The sequence below is a fragment of the Poecile atricapillus genome, chromosome 20 (genome assembly GCF_030490865.1).
Source record: "Poecile atricapillus isolate bPoeAtr1 chromosome 20, bPoeAtr1.hap1, whole genome shotgun sequence".
NCBI classification, from domain to species: Eukaryota; Metazoa; Chordata; class Aves; order Passeriformes; family Paridae; genus Poecile; species Poecile atricapillus.
The window spans coordinates 5,627,945-5,648,501 of NC_081268.1; the positions used below are offsets into that span (position 1 = coordinate 5,627,945).

The following is a 20,557-nucleotide window of genomic DNA, read 5'->3' on the forward strand; positions in this document are numbered from 1 at the left end:
CAAAGAGGGGGAAAATCTCCGCCTAGATACAGCAAAACCTGTTTGCAAGGCTGTGGAGAGCCCAACACAACACACACGGGGTGTTTGCAGAGGACACAGAGGAGCACAGCTGACACAGCACTGCTCTTTGCACCTTTATTGTTTTTATCCAGCCAAACGTTGCCTGACACTCACTTCTCCAGGGATACATTTCCCAAGTGGATGTTTCTAAAATGCCTCATCCTCCACTACCCAGCCTCACACAAACGAGCTCGTTAAGGCAGAAGAGGATAAAAACACCATCACCATGTCCCACAGCGGCACAGCCTGGGGGATGAGCTGGAGGGATGGCACTGAGCGACAGGGGATTGGCAGCACGTGGCACTGAGAGCTCTGTTGAGGCTGTGTCTCCCCTCCAGCATCTCTCCCAGTCACTTCCAGCATCTGCATGGCTTTTAGGGACAAAGGCCCGCCAGCAGCTCCAACATAGGCCTCAGAAGATTCCAGTTTAGTCTCCAAATGTGCTGCAAAAATGTCCTGTGCAGCCCCTTCTTTGCTGCCCATCAGCAAAACTCCAATTTTTGCAGCATTTCCCTTCATCTGTGGTCCCTGGGCTGTAGCCACATTGCAGCAGGGGTGTCCTTTTGTGTGCAGAGTATGACCTGTTAGTGCCTGGCTGAGAATCCAGTGAAGTCCCAAACCTTCCCTGCACAGCACAGGCATTCTAGCACAAGCTCTGCTGCTGCAAAACTGATGTTGAAAGGACATAATTCTATTTAAAACTCTACCCTGCCTCCACCATGCTAAACACTGAGAACTCAAATCACACAGACAAGAGGAGAAAAGTAATCGGAAACTATGCAAGCCAGTCACTTTCACTTCCCAGTTATTACCTTTAACCCTATTACTGTTTAAATAACAATCCTAGTGACATTTTCTAGGATGAAGTGACATTTCTACAGGCAGAGAAACACAGCCCAAGTCTAGAAAGACTCCTGGGGACGACAGGATCAAAATCTGAACAGCGACAGGAACACAAAACAATTGAGCCCAGCTGAATGTGGTCAGTGTGCCCGGGAAGGAGCTGGGCTGTTTGCTCAGAGGAAAATCCACTGCAGGGCAGTCCTTGAGAGCAGATTTGCTTTATAAATCCCCCTGGCTCTCTCTTCCAGGACAGACCTTAGGCATTATTCACATCTCCCACCACCAGCAACTAGAGAAGTTCAGAGCCAGCTCAACCCTGACCTGAGCTGGCTTTTTGATTTAGCAACGTGTGCCACTTGCAGGGCTTCCTCTGTCAGATCCCACAGTGCAGCCATGAAAATAATCATTCCCTGGGTGATATTTGATGTTGCTGCCGTGGTCAGAGCGGATTCCTGCTCAAAGGAACCTGTTACCCCTCCTGCCACGCCAGCGCTGGAGGCTGGGATGGAGCCGATGCTCCACGTTCTGACTGTAAAAGCTGGGAGCTGTGTGGGCTGCACAGCCGAGTGTGTGTCTGCAGAAAGCTTTTCCTTCCTCAGGTATCTACTTCAAAGTGTTTAATAAAACCCCAGAATTCTTTTTGCCCAGGACACAGCGAGTCTGTCAGGCTCAGCCACGCAGCCTTTTGTTCCACGTGGGCTCACCAGGCTGTGCACATTTAATCAGCATCCTCAGACGCCATCACGGGGGTTTTCCCCAACGCATCCTTCCTGATTTAATTGCCAGGATTGCAGCTGCCTCGTGGGAATAGTACTGCATGCAAGCAGCGAGGTGCAGTCTGCCCCGATCTCGTGTGCTCACTCTGTGCTTCATCACAAATGATCTTTTCTTTTCCCCCTTCATCTTCCTCACTGATGTGCTCAGACCTGAAAAATCAGGGGTGTCACACAGCCCGAGCGCAGCACCCTCTGAATCCCATCCTGGGCACGGCTGGAGCTGTTTGGGGAGGGGGAATTTGGGGATGGGGTAATATCCAGTAATATTCCAGTTGCACGCCTGCACTCTTAGATGCGCCTTGACGCAGGAGCTGCCCCAGGAAAGGGAGAAGAGAGGCAGGGGATGGACTCTGGTTAGCCCATCCCATCCCCTTCCTCGCTCCTCCCCTTCCCAGGGCTGGACGAGGCGCCACACGGGGTCCGCTCGGGCTTCAGGCTGCTCCAAAGCGCTTTTTCCTACTGCATCACGAAACCCACCCACCCAGCCACCCAGCACAGTTGTCTTTGTGGCCAGTGTCACCCCCAGTCCTGTCAGCTTATGAACATCCCCCTTCCACATCCACCCACCCAAAAGCAGATCGAGAAGATGCTCCAAAACCGACAGACCACATGAGCGAGGAATCTGTGACTGGAGACACCAGCGTGGCAGTGAACTCACGGAACAGAGCACACACAGCCTGCAGTTTGTGCTTCTGTGGTGGAAAAGCCAAGTTTTGCCCTGAGTTTTCTTGTGCCAAAGCAGGAGTGGGTCAGCGGGGGAGTGGTGAAGCATCGGAGCCTGGAATGGGGAAGGAACACACACACAGAGGAGATTAATTATATCAACTACAAAAATAGTTGCTATTTTAAGGTTAATGTTTGAGCGATCTGACTCAGGCAGAAAAAGAGCCAAAGGAATTACTGGCATCAGCGCTGGCTGCTCCCCCAGACAAGCCATGGTCACCGCTGGCACGGAAAGTCACCAAAATAGCTGCTTTTCCAGAGGATTTGAAAAAAAAATGCCATTAGAGTGAGTTCAACATCCTGGTGCAACAACCACAAGCAGAGGAATGCATCAGCTCGTCCTGGGGACACCCTCGGCTTCCCAGGCATCACCCGCATCTCAGATTACAACCATTTTACACAAATATCATCTCCAGGCTGTGAGCTGCGTCCAACGGGACCCCGCAGCTCCCAGCTCACCAGCCAGGGTGTTCCTGAAGCTCTTTTATGCTTGATGAGATGCGGGTGAGCTGCTCTTGCTTCGCCCTGGTATCACTGCAGGTCACAGCAACCACCCAGTGCTGGCATTTACCAACTGCTTTGATAGCTGAGCTATACATGACTAAATAAGAAAGCCCTCAAAAATCAAGTTTTGTAACCCAAAACACTCTAAAACTCGGACTCCAGCAGCTCTAATGACTAGCACTGCCATAAATTAATTTCTATCTCAAGCGTTTTAATGCCAATACATCACATGGCTGCAGGGAAATGCAATAGACACAAAACACTCCAAGTTTTTGGGAAAAGCGTTAGCAGGAACGGTGCCCTGCAGGCTCTTTCCCCAGGAAATGGAAGTGGAGATATTGAAATGATGGCCAAATGCAGCGCAAGGTCTGAAAATCAAACTTTGCCAAGGCTGCACGTACAGCTGTCACTCGAGACTGACACGCAGCCGGCGCGCTGAGCTGTACAATTTGCTACGCTATTAATTTCTCTGTTAAATTCTAGTTTATTTTTTAAAGCCTGTATTCTCTTTACAGCCTCTGGGGCTGTAATTGTTATGCTAATGCAGGAAGCCGGGAAGGGTGGCTGTGGTGAACTCATCAGCTGTTCTCCCGTTGCCTGCAGTTTGCAGGCAGCCCTGGGCTGAGACAAAGCCAAGCAGGAGGAGGTTTTGTGGCTCTTCCTTCATGGCACATCACAAATACCGGCTGGCAAGTGGGAAATCACCCTTGTTCTGCTCCTGCCGTCCTCGTCCTGCCGGGCTCAGCCCAGCCACCTTGAGCCAAGGCTTGACTCCAGACTGACTGAAAATAAAAGGCTCCGCATAAGGACAAGCAAGGAGTGCTGTGCACTTTGTCTGGGTGAGATAAGATCACACTCACAGAGGCGGCAGCAGCAGCATTTTGCAGCAAAGGCTCCCAGCAGCATCCACTGGCACTCTCAGGGCTGGAAAAGGGGTTGGAGAAGCTGTTCTCCACATTGCTCTCCACCCACTGCAGGTGACTTGAGCACTTCTCACCAGGTCTGCTGCCAAGCTTCAGCAGGGGGTTTTTAATAACACACCCCACATCTGTGAGAGAAGCATCCTTAAACCTGAAAGACTGAGATTTGGAGCAGAACAGAGCATTTAGAAAATATACATATTTATAAGAACCTTCAAAATAAAAGGAAGTCACGTGGTTTCAGCTCTTCTGTGATCCTGGCCAGATGTTTGCTCCGAAGGCAGCTCGGTGTCCGTTCTGTGCTGAGCTCTGAGCATGCAGAGGGCACAAGGAATGGTTGTGGTGGTGGGCTTCACACCACAAAGCAGACAGAAATCAGCCTCTTCATTACTCATGAGTCCTACATTGGCTCATCAGCCCCTCGGTGCCCAGGGTCTGTCTGCTGAGGACACGTGGAGGCTGGGGCAGCTGATGCTGCTGACCTGCTCTGGTTTTAAGACAAGACACAAGTCTCTTGAGCAAGCTTTGTAAGCAAACTATGCAGTCATTGGTGATGTCTGCCCACCCAAATCCTACCCTGCAATAGTTAAAACCAAACAAAACCAAACCCCAACCATCCCCAAAAACATACAAACATACAAAAGCGACCTGATCAAACTGTACCTATTCTTCAAATTCTGTTGCTGTTTAAGAGTTTGAATTGTTGCCTCCCATAAGGCTGCTCTGATTCATGGCAACACTTGGGCATTGTGTGCTTGGTAAATCCCAGCAGATATTTCCGCTGAGATTTTGCAGTAACAGTTAAAACCCCGACTGACTCAGAATACAGATTAGGGCACACACCAACCAGCTTCATTTTAACGTGTTCCTCCCATGGAGCAGCCAGGCTCACTCAAGGCATCTATGAGGTTTAACAGTAAAACTAAAATTTCCCTCCCCCCCAAACCAGGAATTATGCACGCAATATATTTCCCACTGAGATAAGCAAATGGAAAATGGCTGAGCCAGGCATTTCATCCAGCTCACAGCTGATGAGGGTCATTCCCTGCAGTGTATTTAGCAATGATTTGTCCAGCCTAGTGTTGATTATCTAAAACAACACAGAACTGCCTCCATTTCTCCAGGGAGATTGTTTGCAGCCAAACTCATTGGCAAAAGGTTTCTCCTAACATCTTGTTTTCCTCTGCTTTCGTTACATCTCACCTCTCCACAGCTCAGCCCCTGTGCACAGATTCCAAACCCATTTCTGTGGGTTACCCCCATGCAGCCATTTTGTACTGAGCTGCATCTTCTTGGCTTTCTTTAATCATCACTTAGTCAGGCTCACAGCTTTAATTCTTGTAATCTTCTGCCATTGCCCAATTCCTTCATGTCAGTCACTGCAGCTGTTCTTTGTAGCCCCTCCAATTTGGCTACCGCCTCCTGGTATGAGATCTATCCCAAAATGAACAAGTTTGGCTTCTCCTGGGAGAGGCAGATCAATACCTTCACAGCTGTGCTGGGTGGAGAATTCCTTCCAGCTTCACAGAGCTCCTGCAGAACAAAGATCCTGAGCAGTTCAGGGAGGAGGCAGCTGGAGCACTGACAGTAAACAGTGGGTGCATTCTCAGGGAGAAGCTGGCGCTGGGATATCAGGGGGATATGGTGACACCTTACCCAAATGACTCAGGACTGAAGGCATACAGAAGATCTGCACCCCAGAGCAATGTCCTCAGGGACTAAAACCCCCCAAATTTATTGCTACACTCACAGGTGATCCATCTTTTAACTGCTCCTTTCATCAAGGGTGCTCTTGCCAAGCTCAGCGCAATCATCCCAAGAGGGAGCAGCAAAAAGAATTTCACACTGCCTCTTCCATTTTAATCCTCACCTATTCCACCTGCCACCGCTGTAACAACCTCATATGCCTGTTTATAATTTTTTTTCAGGAATACAAAGAGCCATCTTATGTATTGTGTCTCAGCTACCCCACAGAAAATATCCCACAGGGGAGAAGAGCCACAACAAAGCAGTGTCACCCCCAATTACCATTTTCCATGGATGAGAGGGGAGAAAAGGAATAGATGACATGCACTTTTTACTACTTGAAGACAGAAGAAAGCCCTTGTCTCCTACCAAGGGCCCCAATATCAGGATCAGCTGTGCCAATAACAAACTGTGTTATTACCTCTGCTGTACAAAGCAATTTGGTTTTTATTGACCACTTGCTATACAGGGCACTACAACACTCTCCCCTCATTAAAGCCTGTCAGTCAGAAGGCAAAGGAAGGCAAAAGCAGATTTAAGGAGAAGGCAGCTCTTTGCAGTCATGAAGATAACCTTGCTCAAGTGAAAGCATTGACAGCAGGCAGCCAGGACTGCAATGAGGGCTGCAAATGATCAGACAGCTGGGAACTTCACACACTGGAAGAAAAACCTTAGTGCAGGTAGAACAATTTACCTCCCCTGGGCAAGAAAACACCTACAAAATTACATCCAAACACAGAACACTGAGGAAAGTTTTGTTAGCTCTGGTTTTGTTTCTTCTGCTCCCTGTGTAAGTCTGCCAGATGACCTCCGCTCGCAGTAGACTTCAAATACTGGGAGCTCTTCTTTGTGTCTCCTTGGAGAAAATGGTCAGGAATCAATTTTTCCACTGATAACTTCATTTGGTCTCCTTCTCAAGTGAGTGTTCCCACAATTTAGTCCCACCTAACCCGCTCCACCCTTAACATTTCACTTTTCCCTATAGATGAGGAATGTTTGGCTCAGTGCAGGCAACTCCAGGGATGAGTCTCAGAGCTGCTGTCAAGGAATGAGAAGGGGGAAATGTTTTAAAGCCAAATACACAACAGACAGAATATGCAGAGGATATTCAGTTTGGAGAAACCAGCATTAAAGAGATTTAGGCCACTCCAGTGCAACGACCAGCAATTACCTGCATCAGGAAAGTTTGTTCTAACCTACAGTGAGGTACTAGGAAATCCAAATTCCAAGTACTTTTTATAGTTTAGCTCCCTGGTGAAATACCACCCACCCAGAGGCTTGAGGCAATGCAGAACTGCCTGCTTGGGAGGTGCAGGGTAGAGAAGACAGGCTATTTCTGGCATTACTCCTTGGTGGTAGGATGAGAACCATAGGCTGAACTGTAAGAAACATCTTGAACACAGGAATTTCATGCTGAAGGACATATGCTTTTGAGGGATGGGGGATTATCAGGAAGAACACTGTACAGGAATGCTGTGCCCTCCTCATCCCTGCCAACCCAACCAGTTTGCAGAATTGAAATGCAAGGTTAGATCCCAACAACTCAGGAAGAGCACAACTACAGACATCCCAAATCACCATCAGTCTAACCTGAAACAGATCAAGGATTTGCCCCTCTGAGATAGTGTGGCCATATCCACCAAAGATACTACTTCAAAAGTAAGTTTCTATCCTTATTTTATATCTGGACACCGAGGTTCAGAGCATCAGCTCCTCGCCCTCACCTGGCAAGCTGACACCAGAGATCACACAGAGCACAGGGATGGAGAGCAGCAAGTCTGGATGCTCCTGCATTCCTGTCTGCCTGGGACTGCAGGAGACACAGGGCTGGGAGAAACACTTTTGTTCAAGACTCAGTCCACAAACTACTGCCTAAGTTCAGCTTACAAAACCAGAAGAGCAGCTGGGCACATACAAGCACAGCTCCAATACCTGGGGCTCAAGAAAAGGCACCTCAGTGAACCTCACTGGGTCACTGACAGGAAAGCTTTTCCCTTCAAAATCAGTTTTCCACAGAAGTTTTGTGATTTGGCCCTGTATCCATGATGCAGATGTTGATGGCTGGAAGCAGAAGTTGAGCAGAGGGAAATGTAGACTTTAGGATCAATGCTTGGCTGCTGGCAGTTCAGAAGGAGAAAATGAGATGCATTAAAAACTTCTTTCTGGTCAATCTTTATTTTACACATTTGCATCACAGCAGGGAAACCAAGTTACACAGACTGTCCTGACTTGTCTCTACCTTGCTTCTCTTCAAATACTGTTTACTGTTCTTTTAATAAAGTTTAAAAAAATACTGAAAAAAAATCCATTTTTACAGCTGAACAGGAACTGAGGAATAGGATATTTACAGGTCACCAAAACCCCAGGAACTGGACCTTGCTGTACACAGAAGTATTTTTTAGTTCTTCTGGAGCTCATTTACTAAATGAATTCAAAGCTACATTGTACAAGGTGCCCTAAAGCTGCTTAATGACACAAGAGGATCTAGAATTAATTATTAATAGTTCCTAAAGGGCAAGGGAAGCAATTTAGACCCATACCCTGTTTTAACAGAGCAGGTACCAGCTCCACTGGCTGCAGGATGAAGTGCTTCTGAATGTGGAGGTTGGACTCTACTTCAGTACACAGAGAGCAGAACACTGAGTGAAATCCCACAGGGAAATATGTATTAAGAATTGTCCTTTCTAGAGGATTTCTGCAGTCCAAACATAAATGGGTTCTTGAGCCACTCTGCCCATAAGGAGCTTTTCTCAGCCACTTGCTTCCTACACCACTCAACACATGAGTATTGGTATTTTTCTACATCCCGTTCCAGTCACTTGGGAGCACAGATCACGTGCAGTTCTCACTGGATCACTGCTATATCCAGGCAAGACACTACAAAGGGAAAATGAATAGCTTTCCAGTATTTCTAAGGAAAAGGGATTAATCAGCCCAAAAGTGTTGTATCCAGCAGCTACAAAAAAGGAGGCAAATTCATTCAATTTAGAAGAATGTTTTACAGCAAATCAACCCCAGGGAACACAAAGAAACATTGGTCAAGTGTCTCTGGGCAGCATCACCTCAGCTTTGATGAAACATTGAGGCTACTGATGCTACACACAAGGTCACAGTTTCAGTGTGGGTCCCAATATACTCAAACCTCACTGCACCTCCCACTCCTGCAGACCACAGCTCCTCACTCTTTGTACACAGGTGAAAAATGGGGACGTGCTCTATGAGTGGAGATCATAACACAGGAGCTATAAAACATCTTCTTTAAAATGACAGCAATCTGTTAGCTAGCATGACAGGTCAAATTGAAGGAGACAAACCAAGTAGGCTAAAGGAAGAAAGATTTCCTTCCCTCTCCTTAATAGCTAGGGAACTCCAGTCCACAGAGCTCAATAGAGCCTACAATACCCAGTATTTGCTTCAAATTGGGCAGTTTTCAAATAAACAACAAAATCTCCTCCCATTCTCATCAATTTGATTGTCAGTGGCTCAACTGCTTTTCTCTAAGAGGAACACACAGTAAGGAAAAAAAGACTTAACACTAAAAATCTTCTACAGGACTTGCACCAGATGTGCACACTGGAGTGATCAGGGCATGCCCTTTAATGGCCAGAAGGAATGTTACAGTGCTCAAGGATACATGGTGGATGCACACTCATGCTAGAGAGTCCACTTAGCTTAGAAAAAATACATCTTCCACACTACGAGCTCCAGACAAAATGCTGCAATGCAGCAAATTTTTATAACATGCTCTCCCAGGGTATGCCAGCATGGAAATCGAGGAACAGGGCACTCAGCTGGAGGGAAACACTGAACAATGCACTGCACACATCACAACACTCCCAGTTAGACAACAACATGAAAGAGCATCTTAATAGGACAGCATGTGGCTTCTTCAACTCAAACTGCTCCACTCAGAGCACGCAGCAGCACTGTTCCAGATGACCCCATTATGTCTTGCTTTCTTTTAGTATGTCTCATGATGAACCATCAAGGAAAACATTTTCCAGCCCGAAGAATGCAAGAGTCTGGCAGTTGCACTGCAAGGAGGCTTCCTCTGGAAGACAGCCTGCTGAGCAGCTCCAGCAGGAAGGAGGAGTGCAGCAGTGGCATGTACATGTCAGCATCCACAGGGATTTATTGGGGCATAACCTGCATTACAAGTGAAGACTGAACCAATCTCATTTTTGTCTGCAGAGGGGACCGAGTGCTCCACTGCAGCAGCATATGGGAAAGCATTCAAACCATTTATTCCCACTGCACCAGACCTGCTGTTCCAGGACTCCTGGCACTCTGCTGCGGGGTACTGTTGGTGATTGCTTCAGCTCCTCACTTCAGTAAAAGCAGCGACAGGGAAGCAAAGCTGCATCTCCCTAAACGATGTGTAATCCACAACAGCTCCTTTCACTTCCCTCCCTGAGAGGCAGAGCTTGCTACCAGATCAGCATCCATCAGCATGTGAAAGGCAAGCACTGATTATCCTGCCTGGGAAGCTCCAAGCTGCTGCACTCCACTAGCCCTGGAGTCATGCGATGCCAGTCATGCTGCTGTGGGTTTGCCTGGGAAGGAGGGGAGGGAGCAGTCCTGTCTTTGATGCTTTGCAGTGCAGCACTCGCTGTGCTGGAGAGAAGCACAACTGCACCCATCCCCTCCACCCTCCAACATCCCAGCTGCCATCCCATGCATTATATCTAGCAAGACAGAATTTTTGTCCTGATCCAAGGAATTGTACCAGAGAAAATTCATTCTGGAAATGGCCACAGTAAGAATCTTTCAGTGTTTGACTCGTCCATGACTGGTTTTTTTCTTCCTAATGCTCAGGTCTGATCATTTCCTGCTGCTTGGCATCCTGTGTAAAGCACCAGCTGAAGCGGGTTGTATAGCTGACTGCTGAAGCTCAGGGCTGAACTTGGAAAAAGCTCTTGTAAAAAAATTACTTCCAGAATACTGCTGTGGCTTTTCATGCCAAGACAAAAAGAAATGACCCATTTTTTTGGCCTTTGACTGGTGAGCCAGGGACTTGGCAGATAAACCTACACCATATGCAACTTTAGCAAAAAAAGCACACATAAAAAAAAGAGAGAAAAAGAGACGAAGGTAACAGCACTTGCCAAATTGTCAGCTTCACTGATGCTGAGGTATGGAATAGGCAGCTGTTTGGAACCAGCTCAGCACTCCCTGGGATCACAGCACAGCCCTCGTGGTTCTGGGTGAAATGCCACACCCAGAATGACAATTTCACATCTCATTCACAAAAGGAATTCCAGAATAGCATCATCCAGATGCACTTTGTTCCTGACAGCACATCCTTATCCCTTACATACCTCAGTGCCAACACACTGCAAGTCTTCAGCAGGCTTCTCTGAACAAACTTTACAGCCTGTTTGAGCAGCCCTTTGGATGCAGGGAGTGACGCTTTTCACAGGGACAGAGTAACTGCAGAGGAAGAGGATGAGTTTTTCAGGTATTGCATTTGAGCATATGATGAGCTGGGACTGCCTGTGTTTATTTATGGTCCAGTTTCTCACACTTCAGCTAAATATGCAGACTTCTTCCTACAGAAGGCCTGAAAGGGCCATAGGTCACCAAACAGCCTTTCCAGTGATACAGGATCTTGTCCCACTAAAACTTTCTCACTGCAAGGCAATGACAGAAAAGTCAAACTATCACTGCTGTGATTACTGTGAAGTTACAGCTGAGGAGGAAAACAGAAGAGGATTCTGTAGCCAGAGACAAATGTTCTTCTTCTTGTGCTTTATCTGAAGAGAAAGCTGTTCCAGGCATCAAAGCAGACAGATTTATTTCTACCATCTCCATGGTGCAATGAAGCAACACTTGGGAAAAGAAGTGGCAAGGGGGGAAAGTGATGCTGCTCCTAAAACAGCAAGTCTTGGTACAGACAAGCTCACCAAGAACTCCACAATCTCTGCTCAGGAGTGAGGAAGTGGTTCAAAATTCCAGAGGAAATCATCCTTCTCAGCTTGAAGAATAAAATAACCTAGTGGCTAACAGTTCTCTAATCAGCTCTGCCCCAGAAATGTAGTCCCCCCAAAAAAACAATTCCTGAATGAGTCTGTAAGTGATGCTGGCACATCCAGAGCTCTGATGATGCCTCTCCCTGACACCCTGGCAGAAGCATTTGGCTGCACAGCACCACATGTCAATCTCTCTGCATGAATATTAAGGCTTCAGTGGGTCAGTGACCTTCAGCTGATTTATTTTTTGTTAAAGCTAATCTTCATTCCACCAGAGAGCCACTTCCATCCTCCCCCAAATGAACACCCATTTTCACTACAACAGCTCTGGACACCAACTGCCCTGCTGACAACCCCAGGGACTACAGAGAAAACGTGGCATTTTGGAAGATGTCTGTAAAAGCTCTACTGCAAGTCTGCAGCTAACAGTCAAAGATTCCATATTCCCCTGCATCAAGGTTCTGGTCATCATCTTCTCCTCTCAAGACAAAAAAAAAAAAAAAAAAAAAAAAAAAAGAAAACCATTTAGGAGAGGGAGTTACAATTACTTGTTTTTGGTGGCAATAAATACCACTTTGACCAGTTCAGCTCATCTCACACAGCAGTGTCATTAATCCTACACAGCCAGAGAGGTACAAGTAGCCATCCAGAGAGGCCCAGTAACTCAGGGTAACTGTGAACCAGAGATTTATGCTGCAGTAAAATGGCTAGACAGATTTCCACTGGAGAGTCTGGTACTGTTTATACTGTGCCAGAAAGGAGTGACTTTTGAAATACCTTGAAAATATTTTATGAAGCAAACTAAAGTGCTCTGGGTCACAGCTTGAAAGTAAACATTTAGGCAGACCCCTAAAAAGCAAGCATCAGTCTTACACCTCTTGTGTACTTCTTGTCAGGTGGGGGTGAGTCAAGAGCAACTCCATGGACAGTGGAGAAGGTACACAAATGCTTATTGCACTATAGGCTTAGTGCTTTAATGGAGAACAGTCATTCATTTCCTGTATAGCAACACATCTGAAAACCTGACACATTCAGGTGGACACCTGCAGGGATAAGACAAGAAGATACTTATCACCTTTCACACTTGCATGAGCAGTGGCAGAAGTCATCTGATCCAATATCTGTTCAGTCTCTCAAATAACTGCAGTTGTTCCTATCCACTTGGTTTGCAATGCTTCGTCCAAGCCAAAAGGAGTTTATAAAAAGAAAAAAAATACTTACATGTCTTTATCTTCTTTTCCCACCTTCTGACAGGCTTTGCAAGTCCCAGCATTCATGTTACATAGCAAGTGTGTGTGTGTGTGTATATGAGCATTATATAAAATATATTCTTTACATACACACTGAAGAGCCCTCTTCACATTAGTATTACACATTCTGAGGAACGCAACAATTCAGAATAAAGAACCGATCCAGAGAGGGAGGGAAAAAAAAGCTACCCAAAATCCCTAGGAAAGCTTCACGCTCCTTGCAGGTACCAGGAGATCCCATTTTCTTATGATCAAAGGAATAGTTATATTTCTGCACTGCTTTGCTCTCCCTAGACACACCCCACTCTGCAGTTTCAGTGGTGGGGAGTGCAAGTTGCTCCCTTTCCACTGAGAGTAATATTAATAAATTAAAAAAGTTTCTCTGAAAGTGCTGCCTTAGTCCAGTCCATCATGCCGTGCTTTCCCATTCGCCCTGAGGCTCTGCTGAACCATTCACCACTTTCTTGACTTTCTTCATGCCCTCCATTACTCCCGAAGTCGTCACCCTAGAAGAGAAGGGAGAAGCATCAGACATCAGACCTCAAACTGTAAAATCCATTTGAGCAACAGCTCATACCCATCAAACAACACTTCTCACATCTCTTTACCCACACTGAGCAGTTCCCATGTTTGATCTCTTGGATCATCCTGACACAGCTTAGATGGGCACCTCAAGACCCTTCCCATCTATCATTAAACTAAAGCAGCAAGTAATATTGCCTCATATTACACAAAAGGTAATAGGGGAGGTAAAACAGTTAAAGCAGGTGTTTATTTGCTAAATTTCACTTCACTTAAAACCCTCCTTTTACTATGCAGCTGACCACCTTTATTTCTGTGACTTTCTTCTGCATTTTAATAGGCACAACACATTACACAAATACACACACCGTGGACAGTGCCCCAGATGAACCTTATTAGCTTAATGCACACCAGCTCCTCTTAATAGCAAAATGAGCAGCAAAAAAACAGAAGCAAGAAAACCTTTTTATACCATCCAAGTCTGGATTTGTCATGGCAATCTGACCATTGAACAACAAAGCCTCACAATACCATTCAACATTAGGTAGACAGAACTGTTTATCCAGGCAGAACAGCACCACTCCTCTTGGAACTGCCTTGGCTCCTCAACAGCTCTTCAGCTCAGCAGCTTTTCTCTGCTGCTACACCAAACAGGCAATTTGGATGCACAACACATTTCCTTTATTCTTCTGCACAGTGTGATTCTCATTCCATACAGGTATTTTTTTTTTCTCCCACAAACATGCTACAAAGGTTATTTTGGACGCTGAACTTAAGAGTGCCAATAGCTCAATGCATCCCCAAGGGATGCCTGGAAGCACACACAGACCTGTCCTATTCAAAGCTGCCGCTCTTGGTCTGTGAGTGCTTTTTTCACCTGCTGTTTACCATGTCAGAGTGTTTTATTTGATCAGAGCTGTTAACAACATCTCCACAGCATCACCCCAAGAGAAGTCATCTTCAGATAACACTCCTCTTCCCTTAGTTCCATGATAGATCCCAGCTTCTGTTCATGTACTGTAAAAATAATTTACTCAGCCTGCTGTGTTCAGTGATATTCCAGCAGTGGTCATACTGGAATCATCACTGGTTCTCACTTTAAAGTGGGCATAAATGAGCTTGGGCTTAACAGGAAAGGGTCACAAGAGTACAGATCAAGTAACTTTTTTCCCTACTAAAATATAAAAAGAAAAGTACAGAGAAAAGTAAGCAGGTTGCTTAAAGGAGAAAGATGGAATTAGTAAACAATAAACATTTCCTAGAAGAGATCAAACTAATCAGTACAGAGACATGTAGATATTTTAAGTTCTCCCTGTTGACAAAGGTTTCTCACAGTCCGATAGGAAAAGATCTGGGGAAACATAAGCTAGACAAAACTGAAGTAGATGGATAACTAATTGGAAAAGTATGCATTGAGATGTACTTAATGGTTTCCTGTCAAAAACGTAAGAACATTGAGTGTGGTTCCAGAGAGGCCTGTCCTGGGTTCACTTCTACTCAGTATTTTCAGTAATTGCCTGGGTAATGGAATAGAGAACTTGCTTATTAAATCTGCACAAGACACTAAGAGCTACATACTGGAGAACAAGACTGGAATGCATAAAGATTCTGGCAAATTGAAGTAATAATCTGAAAAGTAGAGGAGGATGCAGCAAGACAGTACCAAGTTTACTCTTCAGAAATAGTCAACTTCTTAATTACAGAACGAGGAGCTAAGTGTCCATTCCTCAGGGAGGAGCTGAAGACTGCCATGAGCTACAAACCAGAAAGGAGCATCTCACACAGCAATGCAGCAGCAGATACACTGGGATATATAAAGAGGTGTTTCACACGTGCATGACACCAAAGTAGTCCCAACACTTGACTCCCAGCTGCGAAGATCCCATCTGGCACACAGCCTAGATTCCAGCCCTGCACTCTAATGCCATTAGAGAGCCACTGCACACCAAGGTGGTGACAGAAGTAATGGTTATGGCTAAGAGGGAATGATCCATGTGTATAAGACAGCTACACACTGAAAGTGCAGGCAGATCAAGCCACATCCTTTGCTACCAGAGGCCATTTACTGTGTCCCCTCTCAGTAACAGCAAATAACTGGGAGAGATTTCTGTGTGGATTCTCCAACAGTGAAGGTCAAAGCCCATCCGAACAGTTAAAAATACTGGTTTTGTCTCATGACAAATGTCTGCATGAAGCAGCTCTCAAGTCTCTCCTTTTCTCAGATTGTTCAGGTACAACAGGCAATTCCTCTCGCCCTCAAAATCAGTCCAGTCATCACACTTTAGTGCCCAATAAAATAAGGGCAGCAGCACTAAGACCAAGCACACTGAAATCCTCATTGTCCTCTGAACAGTCTCAGCACTTCAGCTCTGACCTGCAATACAGCAGGGAAATGTTCCTCACCTGCAGTCTGCTGAACTGCATTTCCAGCCCACAAATCAGTAGCAGTTAAAATGCAACAAATCCTTCTCACTAAACCACCCCTCTCCTGAGAGCATTTCTGTGCCTGGCAGAGATGGATATCCATCACAAATGAGGCAGAGAAGGAGTTCCCCAAGCATTCCATCACATAGTGGTACGTGCTGCAGAGATTTCATGGGGTTTATTTTTCTCCTGCATTGTATCCAAGGTATCAAGGAATGACTAAACATTCAGAAGTATCTCCAGCCCTCCACAGTGGTGGATCTCAGCTGTCTTTTCTCCTGTTTATTTGCTTTATAGTCCAACAAGAAACACTGCAACATTGGCAGCAGCCAGCCCTTACAAGCTATTGCAAACTGGAGTGAAAACTGATCAGCGTAGAGCAAAAAAGCTGATCTCTGCAAGCAAAAGATGTGTTAGGTGAAGAAAATCACTGCTAATGGAGAGCACCATGAATCAGTCTGCCATGAAGCACAAGCTGAGAGAAAGCAGAGAAAAGCAACTAAGCAGGACAATCTCAGCACAGAATAAGCTGCCTCATGACACAGAGAGAAACTCCAGATCCCAAGGCATAAGCAAAGATCGGTGTTACCACAACAGTTCCCTGTGTTGAGGCTGTTTTGGGTGCTAAGGAGAAGCAAAGTCTCCACACACTGAGTAAGATGGATTTACCAACTTGAGAACAAAACCATTAATGGCTTCTTCTCCTGCAATTCCTCCTCCAGTGGAAATATTTTAACCACCCATGCATGCATGAACATCATTCTCAACCAAGACCCATTAAAGAGCACTTTGATATCCAGCATCTAAAGCCAGCTTACCGAGTTAATGAAATAAAAAACAAAACAATCAAAAATTCTTCCTTTCCCCATCCTCACCCCCACCTCATCTACAGTACTGTTCATATTTTGGTGTTCATGCCCCAGAAATGGCATTAGGACTGGAAGCCTGACAGCTCTTTCTGCCAAGTGTGGCTGCACCTTTTCAAGCAGGGAACTTTAACAAACTGTCAGTGAGGAGCCCACGTACTGACAGAACTCGAGAGGCTGCCCAGCACAGAATACACAGAAAGCCACTTTGCTGATGATGAATGGCTATTGAACCTGCTTAAAAAAGGACAGACAGGTCCTTAGCTCAGCTTTAGTCTCCTCCCTGCCAGGACAACTTCTGTGGAGCCTGGAATAACTGAAGAGATTCCTGCAAAGTCTGTGGATCCTTTCTCCAAGCCAGAGTTACCTTTGCTATTCTTCATTTGTATTTTATTCCTGAGAGTTACAAGGACTTAAAAAGACAGGATCTGTGCCTTGTGTTGCTTCTGTACAGACACCTAATTTGCAGATTTTTCTTTAAACTTGCCAGATTTCCTTAACAATTTCCTTTCCAATTCCTTAACAATATTTGCATGTACTGCCAGACCAAGACTTGTATCATTTGCAATGCATGAAAACAGACCCAAACTAGAGAGCTGCATTTAAAATGTCCTAATTTTTTTTCATGGAAGAAAAGCAATCCTGGAAAAGAGGTTTGATAACCTCACAGCTTTCCTTCTCTGTTGGCTCATAGACATCTTGAGTCTAAAGGAACTGAATGCTTCTGTTTTAGAGAACCCAATTTTAAACAAAAACCCTCTGGGGGAGGAAAATAACAATAAAACTGACATAGCAGAACACCATGAAGTTTGCAGGTTTTTAGTTTCTGCCATAGCCTGTGAAGACAAGTGGGTATTTATCACATGAAAAACAAAACACTCATGCAGTGGTTAGTCAGGACACTGTCAGACACCTCAAATAAACCCAGGTTATTTTTTCCCCCCACAGCAACAACATTTAATATTTATGAAGACAAAAATAGGACCAGCAAGACCAAATCAATGAGAAATTTAATATACTTCCATTGCAGTGCTTCACCTGTCACAGAATGAGTAAAAACTCTGTTTTTCAAATAGCTACGAACATAAACCTCCTGATGGAGCTGGGGAAGGGAGAACCAGACACAGATTATACCCTGCCCAGTGCCCAAATGGAATAAAATTTCCTGTGAATAAGATCAGAAAAATTCAAGCAAGGCTAAGGGGAATAATCTGCAAGGCACAACAGTGGAAACTCCCAAAGGAAAGAGCAAAATGCCTTACTAGGAAAAGGCTCACAAGTAATTCTAACCCTTGAGATTTTAGCAACGTCTATCTTATGATGAGATGTAAATCACTGAATTACTTCATTAAACTTTCTCCACCTCATTTCTGGCAGATTTTCCTAAATTTAGCAACTTCTCAATTGACTAAAATCACTGTATTTGAAAGGTGTCCTATTATTAGTCCTAGCAAAACCCCCACAAGCAAAAAATCATTAAGCACATAATGAAACTCACTCTAACAGGCAAAAAGGAAAAAAGCTTGTTTTGGTACAATTACAAATCCTGCCAGTTCAGACAGTGACTTCCTGATGTGAATGCTTTTTTACCAAACAGCTTCCAAACTGAGACCAGTTTCTTACATAAACCATTTAAACACATGTAAGTGATAGTGATTTTAAGGTCACTACCCACTAGTTGGATTCCACTTGCAAAAATGACAGATTTTCTAGACCCAAAGCAAAAATAGCTAAGCATTTAAAAAGATCTTTGTTACTAGCCATATTTCTGAGAAGTTAAACTCCTTACATGACATTTCAATCTGGGTTCTATGATTCAAACCTCCTTGTAGCAGTTTTCCAATAAGATTAATTTCTTTCTGAGCTAACTATGACAGCAAACACATTTGGACTTTTTTTGCCTCTGTAATAAAAACAGTGCTGATTTATTTCACTCAGGTAAAGGAGATTTGCCAAACTGGAAAAAAACTCTTAGGAACAGTCTTCTGAGCCTGTACATGAATTGCAATTATGCATCAAACCCATAACTACCAAAGGATTAGGTTAGCTCTGCTTCTATTAAGGCAGCAGACTCAGGGGCACCTAAAGCTGTATCCAACACTCCTGGCAGGCTGAATTTCTTAGGGCATTTTTAATTACACATTTGAAAATGCCATTCATTTTTTAAGTCCTCAGAAAACCACTGCAAGGAAAATGACAGTGACTTAGCCTGAGCCCTGCTATATAATTTTTCCAGACTAGCTCAGGTCCTGAAGCATCGTGGCTTTGCAGCAGGGAATAAACTAGGGAAGACTATTGATAAAAATCCATCTCCTTGGCTCAGTGTTGCTTAAAATAAATTTTTGCAAAGCTATGTGCTGAACACCAAGGCAGAAGGGACTTTACACCCTGTTCATTTATTTATTATTATTTTTATGCATTTATTATGTTCTGCAGATTGGTAGGTAATTTTTGTTGTTCACTTGGGTTTTTTTAAATATGAAGCATTAATGACGAACTGTAAAACTCATTCATGTTCCATAATCTAAATTAAAATTAGAAGTTTTCTTACTTGACATTTTCATGGGCATCTTTTTGCCCCATGAAAAGCTTTACCTGCTTTTTCCATGCTACTGCAATATCCAGGTCAGAGGCTCCTATGCACATCACAAATCTCTTTACACACATCAAAACAGACACCTCATCTTTAAACGTGGGCAGATCCTCATCTTTGTGACAGAAGGATTTAGAGAGATTAAAGTAAACTGCTTTTCTCAAATCAAGCGAAGAGGTAAGTAAAAGGGGAGAGGGGCTCTTACACAGCTTCCATCTCCAAGTCATCCTCATCATCTTGGGAGAGCTGTAGGTAAGGGTTGTCTGATGCTGGACGGAACTTGTACCCAGTAAGGACAAAGAACACGAGCGTGGCCATTTCATCCAGTAGCTGCAAGGGAAAACACAAGATTGAAGTTCAGTCCTGCTACGCTCTGTGGTCACGAAACATTGTTCCTCATTCATAAGGTTCAAGGTTTAATGGCCAAGAGGCCTGGGCCACAGCAGAAATAAAAGAATTCCTGTCTGGTTGTCATTAATACCAAGCTAAAGGCTGTCAAATCCTTTGTTCTTTCAGATTTCCCTGTCTCTAAATACAGTTATAGTTCTATCCATCTCTCCAGAGCTTTCAAGGAACTATAGCAAGACTTGGCTTTTAAATGGGGGCGGGGGGGGAATCATTCCTACGTTGCTTGGTACTTTCAACAGTTAATGTATTCCAAGGACTCCCTGCACAGTTGCTTGGATTATGTGTTAAGAAACCAAGGATTTAGAAGTCCATAGGCAAAAGAAGCCTGTAGATGGAAGAGCAAAAGCCTATTTCCCTGACTCCCTCAGGCTTCAATTACATAGAGCAAACCTGACTAATTTTTTTCTCCTTTGTATGTTCTTGATTAATTTCCTTCAGACATTTTTAAATTGAAAGACTGAAAATCAATAATGCAATTACTTTCAGACATCTCATGTATAATCCAGCAGCCTTGCTGGACAAACATAAAACTAAGAATATCTTCTTTCACCTTAAGCACATCAGTGATAAAATCAAGAGGAGGCAAGGTGCAGCACTGTGCTTTGAGATGCTTTACTATAACATGAGGAACGTTTTATGGAATTTTGTTGTGCAATTATATTTAAAGAATAATAAAGAAAAACATCAAGGAATGGATGTATTTTCCTTTACTGGCAAATACCTGGTACAGCCATTTCCACTGGAATGGAACAGCAATCTTTATGAGAATTGCAATGATCCGTGTGAAGTAAATGTAACACACAATCTGGGAAGGAAAAGGAGAAAGCATGAGAACAATAGCACCGTCCTTACAGAACCTTCTTACCCCAGAGAAATAGCTCAAGCAATTCCCAGCAAACTCATTATGTCAGACTAGCCTTATTATGCTCCTCAATAAACACGGAAGATACAGG

The 20,557-nt window shown here is 44.5% G+C and overlaps 1 protein-coding gene across 2 annotated transcripts in view; it reads right to left on the minus strand.

Annotated features, from left to right (window-relative positions):
* Nucleotides 1–7,728: 7,728 nt before the first annotated feature.
* The window catches only part of GPR107 (G protein-coupled receptor 107), a 37,358-nt gene continuing 24,529 nt past the window's right edge, over nucleotides 7,729–20,557 (minus strand). For both annotated transcript variants that reach the window (XM_058853562.1, XM_058853563.1), the window contains exons 16-18: nucleotides 20,326–20,409; nucleotides 19,402–19,526; nucleotides 7,729–13,297 (exon numbers count right to left, since the gene is read on the minus strand). In XM_058853562.1, coding sequence (XP_058709545.1) covers nucleotides 13,201–13,297; nucleotides 19,402–19,526; nucleotides 20,326–20,409 — 306 coding nt within the window. In that variant the 3' untranslated portion in view covers nucleotides 7,729–13,200. The remainder of the gene's footprint in view (nucleotides 13,298–19,401; nucleotides 19,527–20,325; nucleotides 20,410–20,557) is intronic.